Source organism: Loxodonta africana, chromosome 12 (assembly GCF_030014295.1).
Source record: "Loxodonta africana isolate mLoxAfr1 chromosome 12, mLoxAfr1.hap2, whole genome shotgun sequence".
Taxonomy (NCBI): domain Eukaryota; kingdom Metazoa; phylum Chordata; class Mammalia; order Proboscidea; family Elephantidae; genus Loxodonta; species Loxodonta africana.
In genome coordinates this window covers 72729637-72749394 of record NC_087353.1, presented here as the reverse complement: position 1 = coordinate 72749394, position 19758 = coordinate 72729637, and the positions used below count along the sequence as shown (strand labels likewise).

Genomic DNA, 19758 nt, shown 5'->3' with positions numbered 1-19758 from the left:
GTATTGGAGGAAGTACAGCCAGAATGCTCCTTAGAAGCAAGGATGGCTAGACTTCACCTCACATACTTTGGACATGCTATCAGGAGGGACCAGTCCCTGGAGAAGGATATCGTGCTTGACAGGGTGTCAGCGAAAAAAGAGGAAGACTCTAAACGAGATGGACTGACACAGTGGCTGCAACAATGGGCTCAAGCCTAACGACTGAGAGGATGGCGCAGGACCAGGCAGCATTGCTTTGAGTTGGAACCAACTCAATGACACCTAATGACAACCGCTTGGTTCAAATTCCCCTCCTCAGCCCTCTTCCTCTGGCTGAATCTGGACACTGGTTTTCAGAAAATCCGAAATTACATCAGACTGACACACTGTCCCAGTCCCCTGTCCCCTTCATTAGCACAGAAAAGGAAACATCCGTTTGGGAGGCGATTTCTACAAGCTCCTATCTGATGTGGAAGTACTTATTCAGTAACAGAGATAACTGGAGTTCTGAAGTGGCCAAGTGCTGCTCTATAAAGGGGGTAAAAAGGCGACTGGATGATAATCCATGAGGCATTCCACTCTATCCGAAACCAGGCAGGGCTTTGTGACTTCACTCTCAGGAGACACAGACCTGCCAGCTGGGGGCTGCCTAGATGAGATGAAAGAGACTTCTTAAAGGGTTTCCCATTCACTTAGAATTGAAAAGGATTCAGACAAGCCCTGGCAAAGGCAGAGGGAGGGAAAGCCTAATTTATGCAAAAAGAGAGAGAGCTGTGCTCTTTGCCATCTAGATTTGGCACCAGGTGATTTAGCCAGAAACCAGGCAGTTTCAACTAAACCAATTTGGTACAGCAGCCCCAGGCACTGGTTCTTTGAAATCTGGTCATCTCAAACGGGACAGTTTTGGGACCCTGTCTGGGTCTTTGAGCATTCAGGTCTTTTTTTTTTTTTTAATTCTCTGGGTCCCCACATGCCTTTCTGGTTCTGATTCTGGAGTTTGCTCTCATTGGTCCTCTGCCAGTTACTCCACTCCGCACCACTTAAGTGCCCAGCAGTAGAGGATGAGGGGAAGCAGCAGCTTAGAGCAGAGGTTCTCAAAGTGTGGCCCCCACCACCAGCTTCACCTGGGAACTTGTTAAAACCCATTGCTGTCCAGTCGATTCCAACTCATAGCAACCCTACGGGAACTTGTTAGAAAGGCAAAAGCTCGGGCCCACCCAGGCGTACTGAATCAGAAACTCGGGGCGGGGACGGTGGGGGGGTGCCCAGGGATCTGTGTTTTTGCAGGCCCTCCAGGGGATGCTTTTAGAAGCTGAAGTGTGAGAACACAGTGGGAGAGCTCCAGAGCCAGCCTTGAGAACTTAGGCAAGATACTTCACCTCTCTGACCCTCAGAGTCTTCGTCTGTAAAGTGGGAATACTGTTAGTCCTGCTTTACACGGTTACTGTGAGGATTGACAATGTGGGGAAACCCAGGTGAAACTGTCCACTACAGATTAATAAGTAAACACAACTAAGCCTGTGCATACCGTGCTTACTGGTTAATAATGTGCACGAGCGAACTTTCTGAGGTCCTGGTAATGTTCTGTATCTTGATATGGGTTTGAGGTAAGCATCGAATGGTGACTTAAGATTCACGAATTTCATTATATGTAAATTTTACCAAAAAAAAAAAAAAAAACGTAGACAAATATTGGATTCCAACTCATGATTTATATGCTGCAGTATCTGGGTGAAGGGTACTGATGAATTTCAAAGAAAGTATCAGACATCAAAAAAAAAATTACTTGGATGGATGGATGAATACATGATAAAGCAAGCTTAGCAAAATGTTAACTGCAGGATCTAGGAGGCAGGTATACAGGTCTTCGCTGTATATATATACTTTCAATATTCCTGTAGGTTTGAAAAGGTTCGTTGTAAAACGCTGGAGGGAAAATTTCCTTATTGTATGGACAGGACAAACATACCTTTTACTCCAAATTAACTGAACAGCTTTTCTGAATGATTTTCAACTGGGAACCACCCAGGGATCTTGTTAAAAGAAACTGTGATTCAGCAGGTCCAAGAGTCCACATTCTAACAAGCTCCAGGTGATGGGTACTGCTGGCCCTGCTGGCCCATGGACCACACTGCAAGTAGTGAGAATCTAAGCAACCTCATTTGGCCCTGATCCCTCAGCACCACCACCACCACCAATCTGCAAATGAAAACCCCCTACCCTCATCCTAAACGGCAAGCTCACTGCCAGGGAGATAAAAGGACTGGAGGCCAGGACAGGCGGAGCCTCGGGAAAACCCAGGCTCCCCCAGCCCAGCCAGCCCAGGGCCCAGAGGACAGAAGGGAGCAGCCCCAAAGAGAAACCAGGGCCCAAAATACAAATAGATGCCTGAGTCATGGAATGGGAGCAGGGCCAGCTGGAGAGGGTGCCCAACTCGGTGACTCAGCACAAGGGAGCTGGAGAAGCTCAGTGCTTGCAGGCCCACACCCTGGCCCTGCCTGACCCAAGCTGGCCTGGGGCCTGGCTGGCCATGCTGCCTGAGGACAGGTGACATGTGATCACCCACTGCTGTTTGAAGGAAAGGCTAGCAGCAGGGGCTGGGCTCCCCGCATGTTTCAGTCTATACCCAGAGATCCTAGAAGAGCCCTTGCAGTGTCCTTCTCCCCAAATCACAAGCCTCGGATCCAGGGGACCTGGAGGCAGGGCGCAGCAAGCATCAAACTACGCTCCAACCTAAATTGAGCCCTGACCCATTTTCAAGAGGACACTGAGGTCCTGAGACACCAACTGCCCAGAGTCACAAATCTGGTTGATCATCATGTAACCTGATTCCTGCCCTCTCAGCCTTCCTCCCATGGTAATTGTGTAATTACTTGTTTTGACCTGCTTGATGAATATCTCCCCAGCCAGACCACAAGCTTCCTGAAGGCATGTGGCAGACTGTGTTTTCCGAAGATGGCTGGAACACTATTTCCCATCCTACATGCTCTTCTTACAATGAGACCTTGGCATGCCCCCATCTAGAGGTGGGGTCTATGTCCCCGTCCCTTGCACCTGTGCACAAGGCACACCTTTATGACTGCCTTGACCAACAGAATATGGCAAAAGTGATGCTTCCGGGACCAGGTCATCAATGGTGATAGAGCTCCTACCTGGCTCTATCTCATGCCACACTTACACTTACAATCAGGGCTTTGAAATGGTTCAAACCCTTACTGAGAATACACATTTCTAACAAGATCTCAGAAAGTTATATGTAAGAATCACCCAGATAAACAACTTTCTGGGAATTTGTTAGAAATTTAAATGCTCAGCAGGGGTTTGAACCCAAACAAAGCAGTACAAAACTCTGCTTAGAGCCCAGGCACCATGTTGTGAGGAAGCCCAGGCCACGTGGAGAGACCACATATAGGTGTTAACAGTCAACACCTCTCACTGAGGTTACAGCCAATGGTCAGCATGAATCACCAGACACGAGTGAGAAAGCCTTCATGATGACCCCCCCTCCCGTGAGAACCACCCAACTGAGCCCAGTCAACGCCCAGAACTCTGAAATATAATAATCACTGTATGTTTTATGTCGCTAAAATCAGGGTGGTTTGCTATAGCCTAGTAGATAACTGGAGGAGGGTATGAACCATGTCTGTTTTACACACTGCTGTGTCTCCTGCCCTAAGCACAATATACAACAGATACTTAAAAAATGTCTGTTGAAGGAATAAAGGGACCCAGGATTAAAGCTCAAGGGTCCATCCAACTCCAAAATGAGTATTCTCTTCTGTCATACCATTTGACTTAGGGTGTAAGTCGGGGTCTAACAGCCCAAACTCTAGGAGCCAGAATTCCTTTATACGTTTAAAAAAAAAAAAAAAAAAAACCCTCCCTCTTAAGGCTATTATGAGGTTTAAACTGGTGCTTCTCAAGCTTTACTGTACACACGGATCACGTACTGATGTTGTTAAAGTTTAGATTCTGATTCCACAGGCCTGGGGCTAGGCCTGACTCCGCATTTCTCACAAGCTCCCCAGAGGTGCCGAAGCTACTGGTTGGGGACCCCATTTTGAGTATTAAGGATCTGAATGAGGTAAAAAGCCTTAGCACAGTCCCAGGCCTTTAGTAGGGGCTCCATATGTGTTGGTTCTCCTCCACTTCCTTCCTGATAATATTAGAAAAAGGTAAAGGCAGAGAGGGGAGCTTAATCTGATATCATGTGAGGCCCAGGGCAGACCTCACCCTTAAACAAGACACAGTACCGAGTGCTGACCCCACACAACAACAACAACAAGACACAGTACTGAGTGCTGACCCCATACAACAAGACACAGTACTGAGTGCTCCCCATACAACAACAACAAGACACAGGAGAGTGCCAATCCCATATAACAAGACACAGTACTGAGTGCTAACCCTATACAAGACACAATACTGAGTGCCACCCCATACAACAAGACACAGTACTGAGTGCTGACCCCACACAACAAGACACAATACTGAGTGCTGCCCCATACAACAAGGAGATACAGTACTGAGTGCTGAACCCATACAACAACAGCAAGATGCAGTACTCAGTGCCAATCCCACACAACAAGACACAGTACTGAGTGCCGCCCCATACAACAAGACATAGGTACTGAGTGCCGACCCCATACAACAGCAAGACGCAGTACTCAGTGCCAATCCCACACAAGACACAGTACTGAGTGCTGACCCATACAACAAGACACAGTACTGAATGCCAACCCCACACAACAACAACAACAACAAGACACAGTGCTGAGTGCCGACCCCAGGCAGCAGCAGCAACAAGTTACCAGTAAAGGCCTCAATGTGTGCTGAGCCCTGTCCTCTGTGGACCCAGCCTTATGGAGCTTATATCCTAAGACAAAGCCATTGTGGAGCCGAGACCCTGCCTTTCAGGAGGTTACAGCTAAATGAAGCAATGTGATTTTACAGAACGGCCAATCCTGGATTCGAATCCCTGCACCACCACTTAACACTGGGCAAGGTACTTTGTTCTCTTAGACTTGGTTTCCTCATCTGTAAAATGGGAAAACAACAGCTCTGCGTTCACAGAGCTGGTGAGCTTAGCACTATGCGTAGTACACAGCAGGCACCTAATAAATACCCACTCCCTTTCCTTGCCCTTCACATACAGGAAGAAAGAACCCCTGAAAATGGGGACAAGACTGAAAGGTAATAAATGATCAAAGCTAAGGGAATGCTCTAGACTAGGGGTCAGCAAACTTTTTCTGTAAAAGGCCACACAGTAAATATTTTAGGCTTTGCAGGCCATACAGTCTCTGTAGCAACTACTCAACTCTGCTATTATAGCATGAAAGCAGCCATAGATAACATGTAAACAAATGGGTGTGGCCGTGTTCCAATAAAACTTCATTTACAAAAAAACAGGCAGTGGGTCAGATTTGGCCTGTGAGCCATTGTTTGCCAACCCCTAATTTAGATTTTATATTGCAATGAGGCCAACAGTAATTCTACTGGGTTACTGAAAAGAACCAGAAGACAGGCCAAGCTGGCTAGACCGAGTACCAGCCAGCAGAGGCATCTCCTCAGCCTGTGGACAAGTGTCAGAGGTGCACCAGCCCACACAGCCACGTTTGCCATTCTCCATGTCTTGGTGCAAATAACAGTGCTTCCCACCCGCCCCAGAGACCAGGAGTAACATGGGGAGCAGGGTGCTATGATGCAGAGGAAAGACAGGGCATACAGAGCCCAAGAGACAGTGACTGGGGAGAAAAGCTGAGTGAGTGTCTCATCCCCCCTCAGCCCAGCCTCCAGCCTCCAAGATGGCAGAGCAGCCCCTCACTGCTGGGAGAGCAGGAAGCACTAAGTGAGGACAAGGTCAGGTCAGAGCCATCAGAGCCCAGGAATGACAGGAAGGGACTGTATCCAGACCCCAAAGGGAACCAAAAATCAAATTTCCCACCCCTAAGGCCTTCCGATGAAACCCTGGTGGCGTAGTGGTTAAGTGCTATGGCTGCTAACCAAGAGGTCAGCAGTTCGAATCCGCCAGGCACTCCTTGGAAACTCTATGGGGCAGTTCTACTCTGTCCTATAGGGTTGCTATGAGTCGGAATTGACTCGACAGCAGTGGGTTTGGTTTTTTTGGAAGGCCTTGCGGGAGGGTTCACAGATAGAGTGTGTATCCTCAGGCCACAAAGGAGGAAGCCAAGGGGCCGGGTGATTCTCGGCCTGCCCCGCCAGCCTGTCAGCCCCCAAGACTTGGTTCACTCCAGAGCTCCCCACTAAGATTCCCTAATGGGGACAATCTGCTGTCACGCACCCACAAACGCTGTGAATGACATAATCAGCCACCACAAACACTGGCATCCATCCTGTGTCAGAGGAATGGGCCAGGGATACAATGGGGTGCCTCAGACATAGTCACTGCTCTTGTGAACATTATATACACACACATATACACATGTACACAAACACACATTCACATACACACATGAACACATACATAATGACATGCACACACATACACTCAAACACACACACACGGACACACCCACAAACACACATATACAACACACACGCAAACAGCCACATGAACGCAAACACACAGATATACATGCATAAACAAATGCATATGCATACATGTAAACAGACATGAACACAAACACTTGTGCACACAATACGAACTTACATCCGTATGCATGTGCTCCCACGTGAATAAACACACAAAGACATACATATGCATACACATATACACTAACACACACACACAAACACATACGTGCACATATCCAAACACACAAATACAAACAAGCACACACAAACATAAACACAGGAACACACACATGCACAAATACACATGTACGCACATATATGCACACATAAATGTACACTTATGAACACACATATGTACACATAAACAAATAAACGGACATGCACACAGTTTGCTAATTTCTGCAAACCAGTTACTCCTTGAGCAGAGAAATCAAGAGCGGGGACCTCTCAGAACATGCACTAGGATGCCGGTTTCTAAAAATCTCTTGGCTGGAGTCAACGTCCTCCTCCATGCCAACCCCCCACAGGTCCTTCCATTACCCACAAAGTGAGCTTCAGCCCCTTGCTGAGGTTCAGAGCAAACCCAACAGACCACAGCAGCTGAAAACTGCTCCCACTGCAATTGTGCCCACTGAGAGCTGACTAACCATGAACAAAGTGTCAAATAAATGCTCCGAAGGCTTCTGGTCCCAATCACAATAAAACCCTAACAGCTCATCCAGCCTACAAGGTGATTGGCCCAGACTCTGAGACCCCATCTCTCAGCACACTCTTCCTTCCCTCTCACTGCTCCAGCCACACCAGCACTTAATGCTATTCTTTCAATACTGCATGACAGCTCCTGCCCCAGGGCCTTTCTTTGCACTTGCTATCTTCTAGGTATTTACTCACCTTGCTCCCTCACTCCTTTAGCTCTCTGCTCAAATGCAGTTTCCTCAGGGAGGTCTTTCTGCTTTCTCTCTTCATAAACTACACACAACCTCCAACCACTGTTCTCCATTTTCTGACCTGCTTTTGTCTTCTCAGCATTTACCACCACCTGACATATACTTAGGAGTCCCTGGGTGGTGCAAACGGCTAAGACGCTTGGCTACAAACCAAAAGGCTGGTGGATTGAGTCCACCCAGAGACACCTCAGAAGACAGGCCTGGCAATCTACTTCTGAAAAGTCAGCCAGTGAAAACCCTATGAAGCACAGTTCTACTCTGATACACATAGGGTCTCCCTGAGTCGGGGCTGGTTTTTGGTTTTCTGACTTATGCGGTTCCTGAGTTATTAGTTTGTCTCCTCTGCAACAATGAATGCTTCAAGTGAGCAGGACTGGTGACCAGGTTGGTCTGTGGCACATAGTATCCATAGTATTCATGGGAAGGAGGGAGGAAAGGAGAGAAGGAGAGAGGAAGGGATGGAGGAAAAGAGAGAAGGGGGAAAGGAAAGAGGGAGAGAGGAAAGGGAAAGAAGGAAGGAAGAAAGGAGAGAGGGTAGGAAATAGGGAAGGAGGCGAAGAAGAGGAGAAAGGGAAGGAATGGAGAAGCGAGGGCAAGAATGACTGTGGCCCCTTTGACTCCATCAGCAGGAAGAGTGGCCATGGCCACCCAGCTCACTGGTATCCTTCTGTTCCTACGGGATTTCCCTCCAACTGAAAGAATAGACTCAGGGTCTCACATTCAAATCCCTCAGGCGTGTACCATAAGAGAGGGAAGCAAGGTGGCACAACACATTAGGGAGTGATGGGGAGTGTGGTAAAGTACTCTCCTCAGCTCTGGCCAACTGCTGCCATATGGGATTATAGCCCTAAAGCTGCCGGAGCTCCTCATTTTCTGGAAAACCTGGACAGTTAGAATTTATGTAAAACTTCCTGATTTTCTAAATGCTAGCTCACATTTTCTAAAACCAACCAAACGAGATCCACCAATTGTCCTACAAGACAGAGCAGTTTGCGACTATGGAACAGATTCTCTCCTTAAAGCCCCCTAGGTACATCTAAGCCTCAGTTTTTGTATCTGTAAAGTGAAGAAATTTGGGAAGGATGGAATGAGATCCTGAACAGACAATACTGGCTCAGAACACGTATCCAATGAGTCTTAGCTAACACTGTGCAGTAATTTTTTTCTCTCTCTCTCTCTCACACACACACACACAGTCTTTCACTCTCTCTCTCGCTCAAGGACATGTGTTTCATGGTCACACTTACAGGGTCGTTGATGGTTTCAGAGAACAGGGGCAAGCGGTCCGAGAAACAGGACAACACAAGCTGAACCAGCACGAGGAAAAAGTAAATGTAGAAAGTGACATCACGAAACACGTCAATTCGGGCATCCTAAACGTGAGGGAAGGAAAGGTAAGGACAAAGTCACTTTGTGGAAGCAGCCTGCTGGGAAAGCAGAATGCAGAAGTGCCAATGGCAAGCTTTCTCTCCCCATCCCATCTCCCCTGGGAAGAACGGCAGTCACTTCCGGGTGGGGTCCCCTTGGCTCACTACCACCTGGTGAGGGAGCCTGGTGAGGCAAGAGGGAGCCCAAGTGTGAAAGTGAAACAGACCCAAGTTCAAAGCCTGGCTCTGCTCTTACCACCTGTGGGACCTTTTCAACTTACTTTATTGCTCTGTGGCTCAGTTTCCTCATCTAAAAACAGACATATCTCATAGACCAGTGGTTCTGAACTGGGGGCAATTTGGCCTCCCAGGGGACATCTGGCAATATCTGGAGACATTTTTGGTTGTCACAACTGTGGGGATAGAGGGGATGCTACTAGTATCTAGAGGGTAGCCAGATGCTGCTAAACATCCAACAATACTCAGGACAGACTCTCACAACAAAGAACTATGCAGCCCAAAATGTTAATAGTGCCTGACTGCAAAACTTTCTCAAAGTAACTGAGAAGTCAATAAAGTAATTCGTAAAAATACTCAGCCCCCTGCCTGGCGCTCTGTAAACATGAGCTCAATAAATGTCATCTACCACCACTATTAAACAGGCTACTGAGAGACAGTCTATGCTATGGACTACAGGCACTCAATAAACTCCGTTTCTTTTCCTCCCTTTGCCTCCTGACTTAGCACAAAGATGGCAGGGGACAACAGAAGGATTGATTCTAAAAGTACATGCTCTTCAAATTGAAATTACCAGGAACAGCACACGGCAGCAAATGTAAACAAGGTCTCCAGCCAGATAAGCAGCTGATGGCACAAAGGTGATGTGGGGACAAATTTCGTCCCCCTGGGGGAACAGTCACTCCATAAACATCATTCCCACAGGGCTCCGTTCCAGACTGAAGATATTTGGAGCAACTCAACTTGCTGTTTACTGCTGACAAAGGTTCAAAATACAGTGCAGCATTTGCCCACAGACTCCTCAAGGGACCCAGTGAGCCCTCGGAGGTACACAGACAAGCAGAGGCCCTAAGGAAAGAAGGTTCTAGGACAAAGGCTGGAGCTGCCTTCATGAGGATCTGGTGGTGCAGGAAAATCCTCAGGGAAGAAGCCAGGCGAATGTGGCACCCAATCCCTTGGTTCCCATGGCAACACACGATTGCTGCACACATGAGAAGGAATAAGCATCTCTCCCCAGGGTTGCTGAAGGGCAATGCAGAATGGGACCACCACTTACCTCCTTCAAGGCAGTCATGATTTTGGATCTCAAGATGGCAGCAGCACACACTAGGGCTACAAGCCAGAAAGTGAGCATGATCCCTGAGGACTGGACTCCCTTCCTTCTCTCAAGCTGAATCAAGAAGGTAGCAAGCAGCTGGAAGAGAGAAACAACAGGTCATTAGGAGAAGGCCAGAAACCCAAAGCCCCCCTGGTCCCAGAGGCCTCACTGGTGCCAAGACCTGCCCCTGGAAGCCCCGCCCTGCCTAACTAGGTGACCCAGGGCAAGTCACAGAATCTCTCTGAGCCTCCATTGAAAACCGGAGGTGATACTACTAGCTCGGGGGTTGCAGGAACTTCATGAGACCATGCACAGACCTGGGAAAAGATAGAAAAGTTGGGAGAAAGCTCAATTTAGTACAGGGATTGGCAGACTTTTTCTAAAAGGACCAGAGAGTAAATATTGTAGGCTTTGTAGGCCATACAGTCTTTGTTGCAACTGCTCAACTCTACCCTTGTAGTGTGAAAGCAGTCACAGATGGAATGTAAATGACCGGGTGTGGCTGTGTTCCAATAGAACTTTATTTACAAAAAGAGGCAGCCTAGCTGGCCTCCAGACAGCAGTTTTCCCACCCTTGACTTAGAGCTAGAAAGATCAGGGTTCAAGTCCTAGGCACAATTACTGGTTATTCTCCTTTGGACAACAGTAGTGACTGCTCTCATTTATTGTGCACCTGCTATGCTTGCCGTTAACAATCATTTGACATGCACTAACTCGTGTAACACCTCCCCACATAAGGGGAAACCGTTACAAACCCCCTCTTTGCAGAAACGAAGGTTCATAAAGAGAATTTAATCCACCTAAGGTCACACATTTCATCTTAAAGGCATTTATTAGAACAGTGATGGAGGGATTTTTCATTCATTCCTGATACTTGGGGCTATTACTTCCATTTTACACAGGAGGTAATAATCAGAGAGAGAAAATAAACAATAAAACTACTTTTCCTTGAAAGAAGAAAACACCACAGCCACAGCCCAGACAGGCAGATCTGCCTTCGTGAGGCAAACAGCCAAGGCTGGTCCCCGGCCAGACTCCTGGGAAGCTGCAGGTCACTCCCAGCCCCTCCCTTACTCCCCAGAGGCTCCAGCCAGAAATCTACCCACCCCTCTGTCTCCTTCATCCTCTTCTGTTCATCCTCCTCAGTGTGGCCCACCTCCCTCACTTACCACATTCAAGCCATGGGCAACTCTCCTGGCTCTGCCTCCAAGGTCCATCCCATTCAACTGATGCTCACCTGGTCCAGCCTCTACCACCTCATGCCAGGTCACCCCAATAGCTGCCCACTGGCCCCCTGGCTTCCACTCCTGCCCCTGACAATCCATTCTCCATGCAAGAGGCCCGAGTCAGCTTTCCAAAATGCAGATGCAGGCACACCTTTGCTCAAAACCTTGCCCTTCACGACTGGGGTTTTGACCTGGGATGCAAGGACAGGTGTGCACAGAGTTCAGGGAACCATCGACTCAGATGGGAAACAATCACGCTTTTACTTTCACTAACCAGCACCTCCAATTACAATTGAAGCCAGCAAACCACAATAGACTTAGCAGTGCCTGGGACTCTGTCGCCAGTTGAAATCACAGGTATTTTCGTCTCCCATCGGAATACCTGCTGATGCCTCCAACTATTACTGCAGTCACCACTATTTAGAAGTTAAGGAGTTATCCAGACCCACCGCTACATGTTGTTTATCAGTGCATTAATAATGTTGTCAGGTTGGTCTCTGAATTATGGAGACCTCGTGCACAACAGGATTGTACCATTGTGATTCATAGGGTTTTCACTGGCTGATTTTTCAAAGTAGATTGCCAGGTCTTTGTTCCTAGTCTTTCTTAGTCTGGAAGCACTGCTGAAAGCTGTTCGGCAACACAGCAACATGCAAGCGGGATGGTGGCTGTGCATGAGGGGCACCGGCTAGGAACTGAACCCAGGTCTCCCACATGGAAGGCAAGAACTCTACCACTGAACCACTACTGCCCTCAGTGCCTTAAAAGAGGAGCACATATTTATCACCAAAATTGTTTTTCAATATTTTGATAACCATATTTAAATATAATTGGTTTCCCAATCCAAATATCCTGCAGCTGAGGAAAGGATAAACAATATGTGGTAAAGTTGTGCAATCAAATACTACTCAGCAATTAAAAAAAAAAAAAAGATCTTTTGATACAGGCAACAACATGGCAAACTGCAAATGCTAAAAAGCCAGACTTGAACAGCTTCACACTGCATGATTGGAAAATAAAAAGCTGTAGAGACAGAAAACAGAGCATTGCCTGCCAGGGGCTGAAGCTGGAGGGAGGGGGCTGGCTTCAAAGGGGCAGCATGAGGGAACTTACAAGGGTGAGTGAACTGAAGGAACGGTTCAGTGTCTTGATCATGGAGGTGGCTATTACACAATATGGTAAGTCCCATGGACTCACAGAACTGAACACTAAAAAAGGTGAATTTTCCTGTATGTAAATTAAGCCTCAAGTAAAAATATAAACATACATAACAAAATCTTCACATATAAACGTATGTATGTGTGTATATCACAGGCAGTTGCCGTGAGTCAGAATTGACTCAATGCCAACTAGTTTGGGAGTCCCTGGGTGATGCAAACAGGTGGTGCACACTCGCTTGGCTGCTGACTAAGAGGTGGGAGGTTCAAGTCCACACAGAGATGCCTCTGAAGAAAAGCCTAGTGATCTACTTCTGAGAAATCAGCCACTGAAAACCCTACGGAAATTATGAACTACTGCCAAAAGAGGTTAAACAAGGCTTAAATAAAGGGAAAGATGTTCCATGTTTGTGGATTGGAAGACTTAATATTGTTAAGATGTGAATACAAAGCAATCTATAAATATGATGCAATCCCGACCAAAATTCCAACAGCCTTCTTTATAGAAATGGAAAAACCAACCCTCAACTTTATATGGAATGGCAAGAGGCCCTGAATAGCTAAAGCAATGTTGAAAGAGAAGAACAAAGTAGGAGGACTCACACTTTCTGATTTTAAAAACATATTATACAGCTACAGTAATCAAAACAGCCTGGTACTGGTATAACAACAGACATATAGACCAATGGAATAGAACTGAAAGTCCAGAAATAAACCCACTTATCTACAGTCAACTGATTTTTGACAAGGGTGCTAACTTGATGGGGAAAGAAGAGTCTCTTCAATAAATAGTGTTGGGATATTAAATATTCATATACAGAAAAATGGAACGGGATCCATGCCTCATACCATACACAAAAACAAATTCAAAATAGATTAAAGACCTAAATGTGAAAACTAAAACCATAAAATTCTCAGAAGAAAATGCAGGGGGGCAAGGCTGTTGGGCCTATCTTTTAAGAATGGATTATCTAATATAATAAAAAAGCACAAACAGCAAAAGACAAAATAAATAGATAAAACCACATACAAATTAAAAACTTTTGTTCATCAAAAGTCTTTACTGAAAACGTTAAAAGACAAGCTACTGACTGGGAAAATATCTTCAGAAACCATGTACTCAGTAAGAATTTAATAACCAAAATATACATAAAACTTCGACAACTTAACAACAAAAAGACAAATAACTCTCATAAAATGGGCAAAGAGCTTGAATAGGCTTTTCAGCAAAGAGGATATTCATATGGCTACCAAAGACATGAACAGATGCTCAATGTCGTTAGCCATCAGAGATGCAAATCAAAACCACAGCGAGATGCCATTTCACTCCCATTAGAATGGTTAAGGGGGAAAAAAAAACAGAAAATAAAAAAATCTTGGTGAGAATATGGGGAAACGGGAACCTTTATCCATTGCTGGTGGGAATGAAAAATAGTATTGCTGTTGTAAAAAACAGTGTGGCTATTCCCCCCAAAACTAAAAATAGAACGACCATATGACCCAGCAATTCCACTTCTGGGTAGACAATCAAAAAAACTTGAAAAGTAGAGACTCTAACAGAGACTTGTACCTCAATGTTCATTCCAGCACTATTCACAACAGCCAAAAGGTGGAAGCAACCTAAATACCATCAACGGATGAATGGATAAACAAAATGTGGTACCTACATACAACGGAAATACTACTCAACTAGTGGCAGAAATGAAGTCTTGATGCATGCTACAGTGTGGATGGAGCTTGAAGACATGCTGAATGAAATAAGTCAATCGCAAAAGGATAAACATTGTATAACTTCACTTACATAAAAAGACAAAACCAGGCAAATGTATAGACACCAAAGTTTATTAGTAGTCACCAGGAGTGGCAGGCGGGGGAAGGGGAGGGGAGTTATTACTTACGGAATTTTGACTTTTGATTTACAGCAACAGAAAAATCATATTGATTAAGGGTAGGGTTGCCCAGCTAATTAACGTAATTGCTCTCAGTAAGTTGTACACCTATAAAAAGTTGAATTGGCAAAAGTTGTATGATAGATATATTTACAATGACAAAAAAAAAGTAGTTGCTGAGGCTGATTAAGTATAACCAAACACCTCAGGGGATTTGGTTCCTTGGTTTGGTGGTTTACAGTCATGGTTTCATGGGACATTTCAGTTAATTGGCCTAATAGCATGTTTAGCACCTTTGTTCTACCTCCTAGCTCACTGCATAGTACCTGGGGTCTAAAAGCTTGCAAGCAGCCATCCAAGGTACAACTGGTCTCTATTCACTTTGGAGCAATAGAAGAATAAGGAGAGTCAGGAACAGGAAGAGAAAATGGAATGTGTGGCTAAATGCCTCCCTGAACAACTGCCCCTTTGCCATGAGACCAAAAGAGCTGAATGGTGCCCAGCTACCACTTCTGAACATTTTGATCAAAGATTCTACAAAAGAAACCTGATCAAAAGTGGGAAAATGTAAAACAGAATTTCAAATTCTCATGGACTCCAGACTTTCTGGAGCCATGGAGGCTGGATGAATCCCTGAAACCATTGCCTTGAGATAATCTTTTAACCTTAAACCAAAAACATCCCCTGAAGTCTTCTTAAAACCAAACAATAGTTCAGCTCAGCAATTAAAGCATGTCTGCCTTTAAACAGTGTGTTCTTTTAAGACCTATCTCTATGGAATCAAAATTGACAACAGCAACTCAAAAGACTGGATAGATAGCTCACAGGGCAGTGAGATTATGTTAAAGGAGGAAGAATAACTCAGAAAAGGCGGTTGCACTCAGAGAGTGGTTGCACAACTTGAAGAATGCAATCAATGTCACTGAATTGTGCATGTAGAAATTCCTGAATTGGTGTATGCTCTGCTGTGTACATCCTCAACAACAACAAAAATAAACTATTAAAAAAAAAAAAGACCTATGGAGCACAGTTCCACCCTGACACACATGAGGCCACCCAGAGTCAGAATCAACTCAACAGCAGCTGGCTTTTTACTGGTTTATGAGCTGCTCTGGCCAAAAGCAGGCCGCCTTTATACTCCCTGCCAAAAAATACAGTCCAAGACCTTCAGATCAGCAAAGCAAGACTCCTTATTTACCCACTCTCTTGACATATTTACGTAGTGCTTGCTGTATACTAGGCACAGTCCAGGCTCTGGGGACAAAAAGAGTGACAAAACCCAACATGAAGGTTGAAGCCCAGCAGGAGAGTCAGATACTAAGCAAACAGCCCCACAAACAAATACAGTGTAGCAGTGGTTAAGAAAGAGCCCAAAAGCGGGATCCAGGTGGCCTGGGTTTAACTCTGGTTCTGTTGATTTATTGGCTGCGAGACCCTGGGCCAGTTCCTTCGCTTCTCTGTGCCTCAATTTGCTTATCTATACAATGAGGATAACAAGCAAACATACTTCATCTAACTATGGGACAGTGCTACATGTGTTGGCTACCAGGATGCACCGTCCAACCTGGCTCCAACATGTCTTTCCTAGCCCATCTTCTCACATCTACCAACCCCCTCACCCACTCCGTGTTCTTGCTTCTCAGAACTGCTTGTCCTCCTCCTTCTCCAGATGTCCCCTTTTAGCCTCCAAGACCCCATGAACAAACTGTCCTCTCTGCTCAGAACGTCCTGCCCTAAACTCACTCCCTCCTCCTTCTGCAACACTAGAGGCCTACACTCTCCAAGAACTTTCCAGTCTTCTCCGGTGGCCCACGGCACAGGGCCCACATGTGGAACCAATCCTTAATTCAGAGCACACCATGCTATGATCATGGCTCAGAGGCCACAGAATGCCAAGGGCTAAAAACTTGGCCTCTGGGGTCCACCCCTCACTAGGCCATGTATTAGCTGTATGACCCTGCGCAGGGCACTTAACCTCCCTGTGCCTCAGTTGCCTTAGCTGTAAAATGGGACAACAACGCCTTCAAACCTCACAGGAATGTTCTGCAAATTAGATGGATTAAGACAGGTAAAGCATCAAGACCAGTGGTCAACACACAGTAACCACTTGCTATATGCCAGCTGTAACTAAAAAACTAGTTTCTCTGTCCATATCAGGCACTCCTTGAAAACTCTATGGGGCAGTTCTACTCCGTCCTATACGGTCGCTATGAGTCAGAATCGACTCGAGAGCAATGGTTTTGGTTTGGTTTTGGTTATCTCCCACTAAACTGTGGATCCCATGAGCAGGGCAGTTTCTTATCATTTTGACATCCCTGCTCCCTAACCAGAGCCTGAAAACTCAAGAGGGCATTAGATTGCAGACAGTTAGCCTAAAGGTAGCCAAGCAAGAAAAGAGTACAGTAACCACAATTAAAAAAATGGCATCTGCCATTCAGTTTCAGTGTCAGGAGGGCAACAAGGCATGGTGGGGACTGTGGCAAACTGGATGCCACATGCCCTGTTCAAAGATCACAGCTGCCTCTCAGCTCTAGCTGACTGTTGCCATAAAAAACTGTGAGTTCAATGTTGCCAGTTCCCCGAGTTTTTCAAGAGAAGCTAGATATCTGGATCTCTGCTGTGAGATCTTCTCATTTCTAAATGCCAGCCACTATTTTTGGTCTCCACATGCCTGGGGGGAGAGTTGAAGGCTTCACACCCAACCCACACTTACCATGGTAATGCCCAAGAGCGTTGGACTGACCAGAAACACTGGGGCCAGTAACATGCCCCGACTTCTTTCCCAGAAAGAGTAGAAGAGGTCTGCCCAGCAGACGATCCACAGCAAAAACCCCAAGGCCTGGAAGAGAAGCACATGCATGTCTTAGCAAGGACAGCGTCAAAATCCCTTGTTTGCTTCCCTGACTCCAGGGCCCCAGTATCTATCTACCACATTATTACCCTGCCTTCTAGAGAAAGGAACTTAGGGCCAATAAAAACCCATTGCCATCGCATCGATGCTGACTCATAGTGACCCTACAGGACAGAGTAGAACTGCCAATGGAGATGAAGTAAAAGGTCAGTTTTCATCAACCACCATACACACCCACGCAGGTACACACACCCCCACCATGATGAAAATCCCAAGGGACTTACAGTTTTGGCTTTGTTGAGATGTGTCATCTGAATGTAGCCCCGGTCATGTCGGGAGAGATGGAGGAAGTAGAAGGGGAAGCAGCCCCAGAGGTAAATACAAGGCACCCATACAAGGACGGTGTTCTGAAAGCACTTGGTGAAGTCAGGGTTGCTGGTGTACCACGTGACGTTCCAGTCCTGTGGATACAAACATGCTCGGGTCAACAGGACATGCCAAGGAGGGAGAGTCAGTCACGTGGAATTCAACTAGCTGCCGTGGGATAACAGTTTATAAAGAAAATATTCCACATTCTACTTTGGTGAATAGCATCTGGGGTCTTAAAAGCCTGTGAACAGCTATCTAAGACACTCCACTGGTCTCACCCCTTCGGGAGTAAGGAAGAATGAAGAAAACTAAAGACACAAGGAGAAAATTAGTTCAAAGGCTACCATGGCCTCCACCAGACTGAGTCCAGTACAACTAGATGGTGCCCAACTACCATCACTGACTACACTGACCGGGATCACAATAGAGGGTCCCAGAGAGAGCTAGAGAAAAACACAGAACGAAATTCTAACTCACAAAAAAAGACCACACTTACTGGCCTGACAGAGACTGGAGAAACCCCAAGAATAGGGCCCCTGGGCACTCTTTTAGCTCAGTAATGAAGTCACTCCTGAGGCTCACCCTTCAGGCAAAGATTAGACAGACCCATGGAACAAAACAAGACTAAAGGGGCACGCCAGCCCAGGGGCAAGGACTAGACGGCAGAAGGGGACAGGAAAGCTGGTAATAGGGAATCCAAGGTCAAGAAGGGAGAGTGCTGACTTGTCAAGGGGTTGTTAACCAATGTCATAAAACAATATGTGCACTAACTTTTTAATGAGAAACTAGTTTGTTCTGTAAACCTTCATCTAAATAAAATTAAAAAACTAGCTACCATGAGGTTTCAAAAAACAGAAAAGACCCTTTTGTCCGAGGGCCTCTCAGGCTGAACACACAAACTCAAAAAAGATCTGTAGCTAAAATGACTTAACACATAAGTAATGAGAAATAAAGATACATCTTCTTTTACCTAACAGGCTAGTTCCCAGGGACTGTGGCAAGTCCCATTTTTGTACAGATGATGGAGACTGCCACTTAAAGGAACTGTGAATGTTATTCATTTGTAAACTAAAGAATTCTTTAGTCATATGAATCACCCCTACTTTACTGTCTTAGGAAACTCTAACGTCACAGTGGATAAGAGCTACATCTGCTGATCAAAAGGTCAGCAGTTTGAATCCACCAGGTGCTCCTTAGAAACTCTAAGGGGCAGTTCTACTCTGTGCTATAGGGTCACAATAAGTCAGAATCAACTCGACAGCAACGGGGTTACTGTGTTACGAAGAGAAAGCTTTCTCATCTTCTTCATCACCATCCCCATGAACATCACCACTATCACTTCAATCAGCACCACGACCACCACCATCACCACTACCACCACCATCACTGCCACCACCATCACTACTACCACCTCCGTCACTGCCACCACCACCACCACCATCACTACTACCACCACCATCACTGCCACCACCACCACCATCACTGCCACCACCACCACCATCACTGCCACCACCACCACCATCACTGCCACCACCTCCGTCACTGCCACAACCACCACCACCATCACTACCACCATCATCACTACCACCTCCGTCACTGCCACCACCACCACCACCATCACCACTACCACCACCATCACTGCCACCACCACCACCATCACTGCCACCACCATCACTGCCACCACCTCCGTCACTGCCACCACCATAACTACTACCACCTCCATCACTGCCACCACCACCACCATCACTACCACCATCATCACTACCACCTCCGTCACTGCCACCACCACCACCACCATCACTACTACCACCACCATCACTGCCACCACCACCACCATCACTGCCACCACCTCCGTCACTGCCACCACCACTGCCACACATCTACCACGCACCCACCCATCAAGGCATACACCCATTCATGCACGAATCAATTCATCCGTCCGTCCCTCCGTCCGTCCGTGCATCCACCCACCCACCCACCCACTCATCAATCATCCACTCATCCATCATTCCCCAACCAACCCATTTAATGTACCAATCGATCCATCCACCCACCCAATCAATCCATTCATGCGTCCATGTCTCTCTGTATTAAATTATTTTT

At 46.3% G+C, this 19758-nt stretch overlaps 1 protein-coding gene across 3 annotated transcripts in view; it reads right to left on the bottom strand.

Moving 5' to 3' along the window:
- The window catches only part of ABCC1 (ATP binding cassette subfamily C member 1 (ABCC1 blood group)), a 175242-nt gene that overhangs the window by 101100 nt on the left and 54384 nt on the right, over positions 1-19758 (bottom strand). For all 3 annotated transcript variants that reach the window (XM_010601238.3, XM_064295633.1, XM_023540926.2), the window contains exons 2-5: positions 17571-17747; positions 17149-17274; positions 10122-10259; positions 8708-8833 (exon numbers count right to left, since the gene is read on the bottom strand). In XM_010601238.3, coding sequence (XP_010599540.1) covers positions 8708-8833; positions 10122-10259; positions 17149-17274; positions 17571-17747 — 567 coding nt within the window. The remainder of the gene's footprint in view (positions 1-8707; positions 8834-10121; positions 10260-17148; positions 17275-17570; positions 17748-19758) is intronic.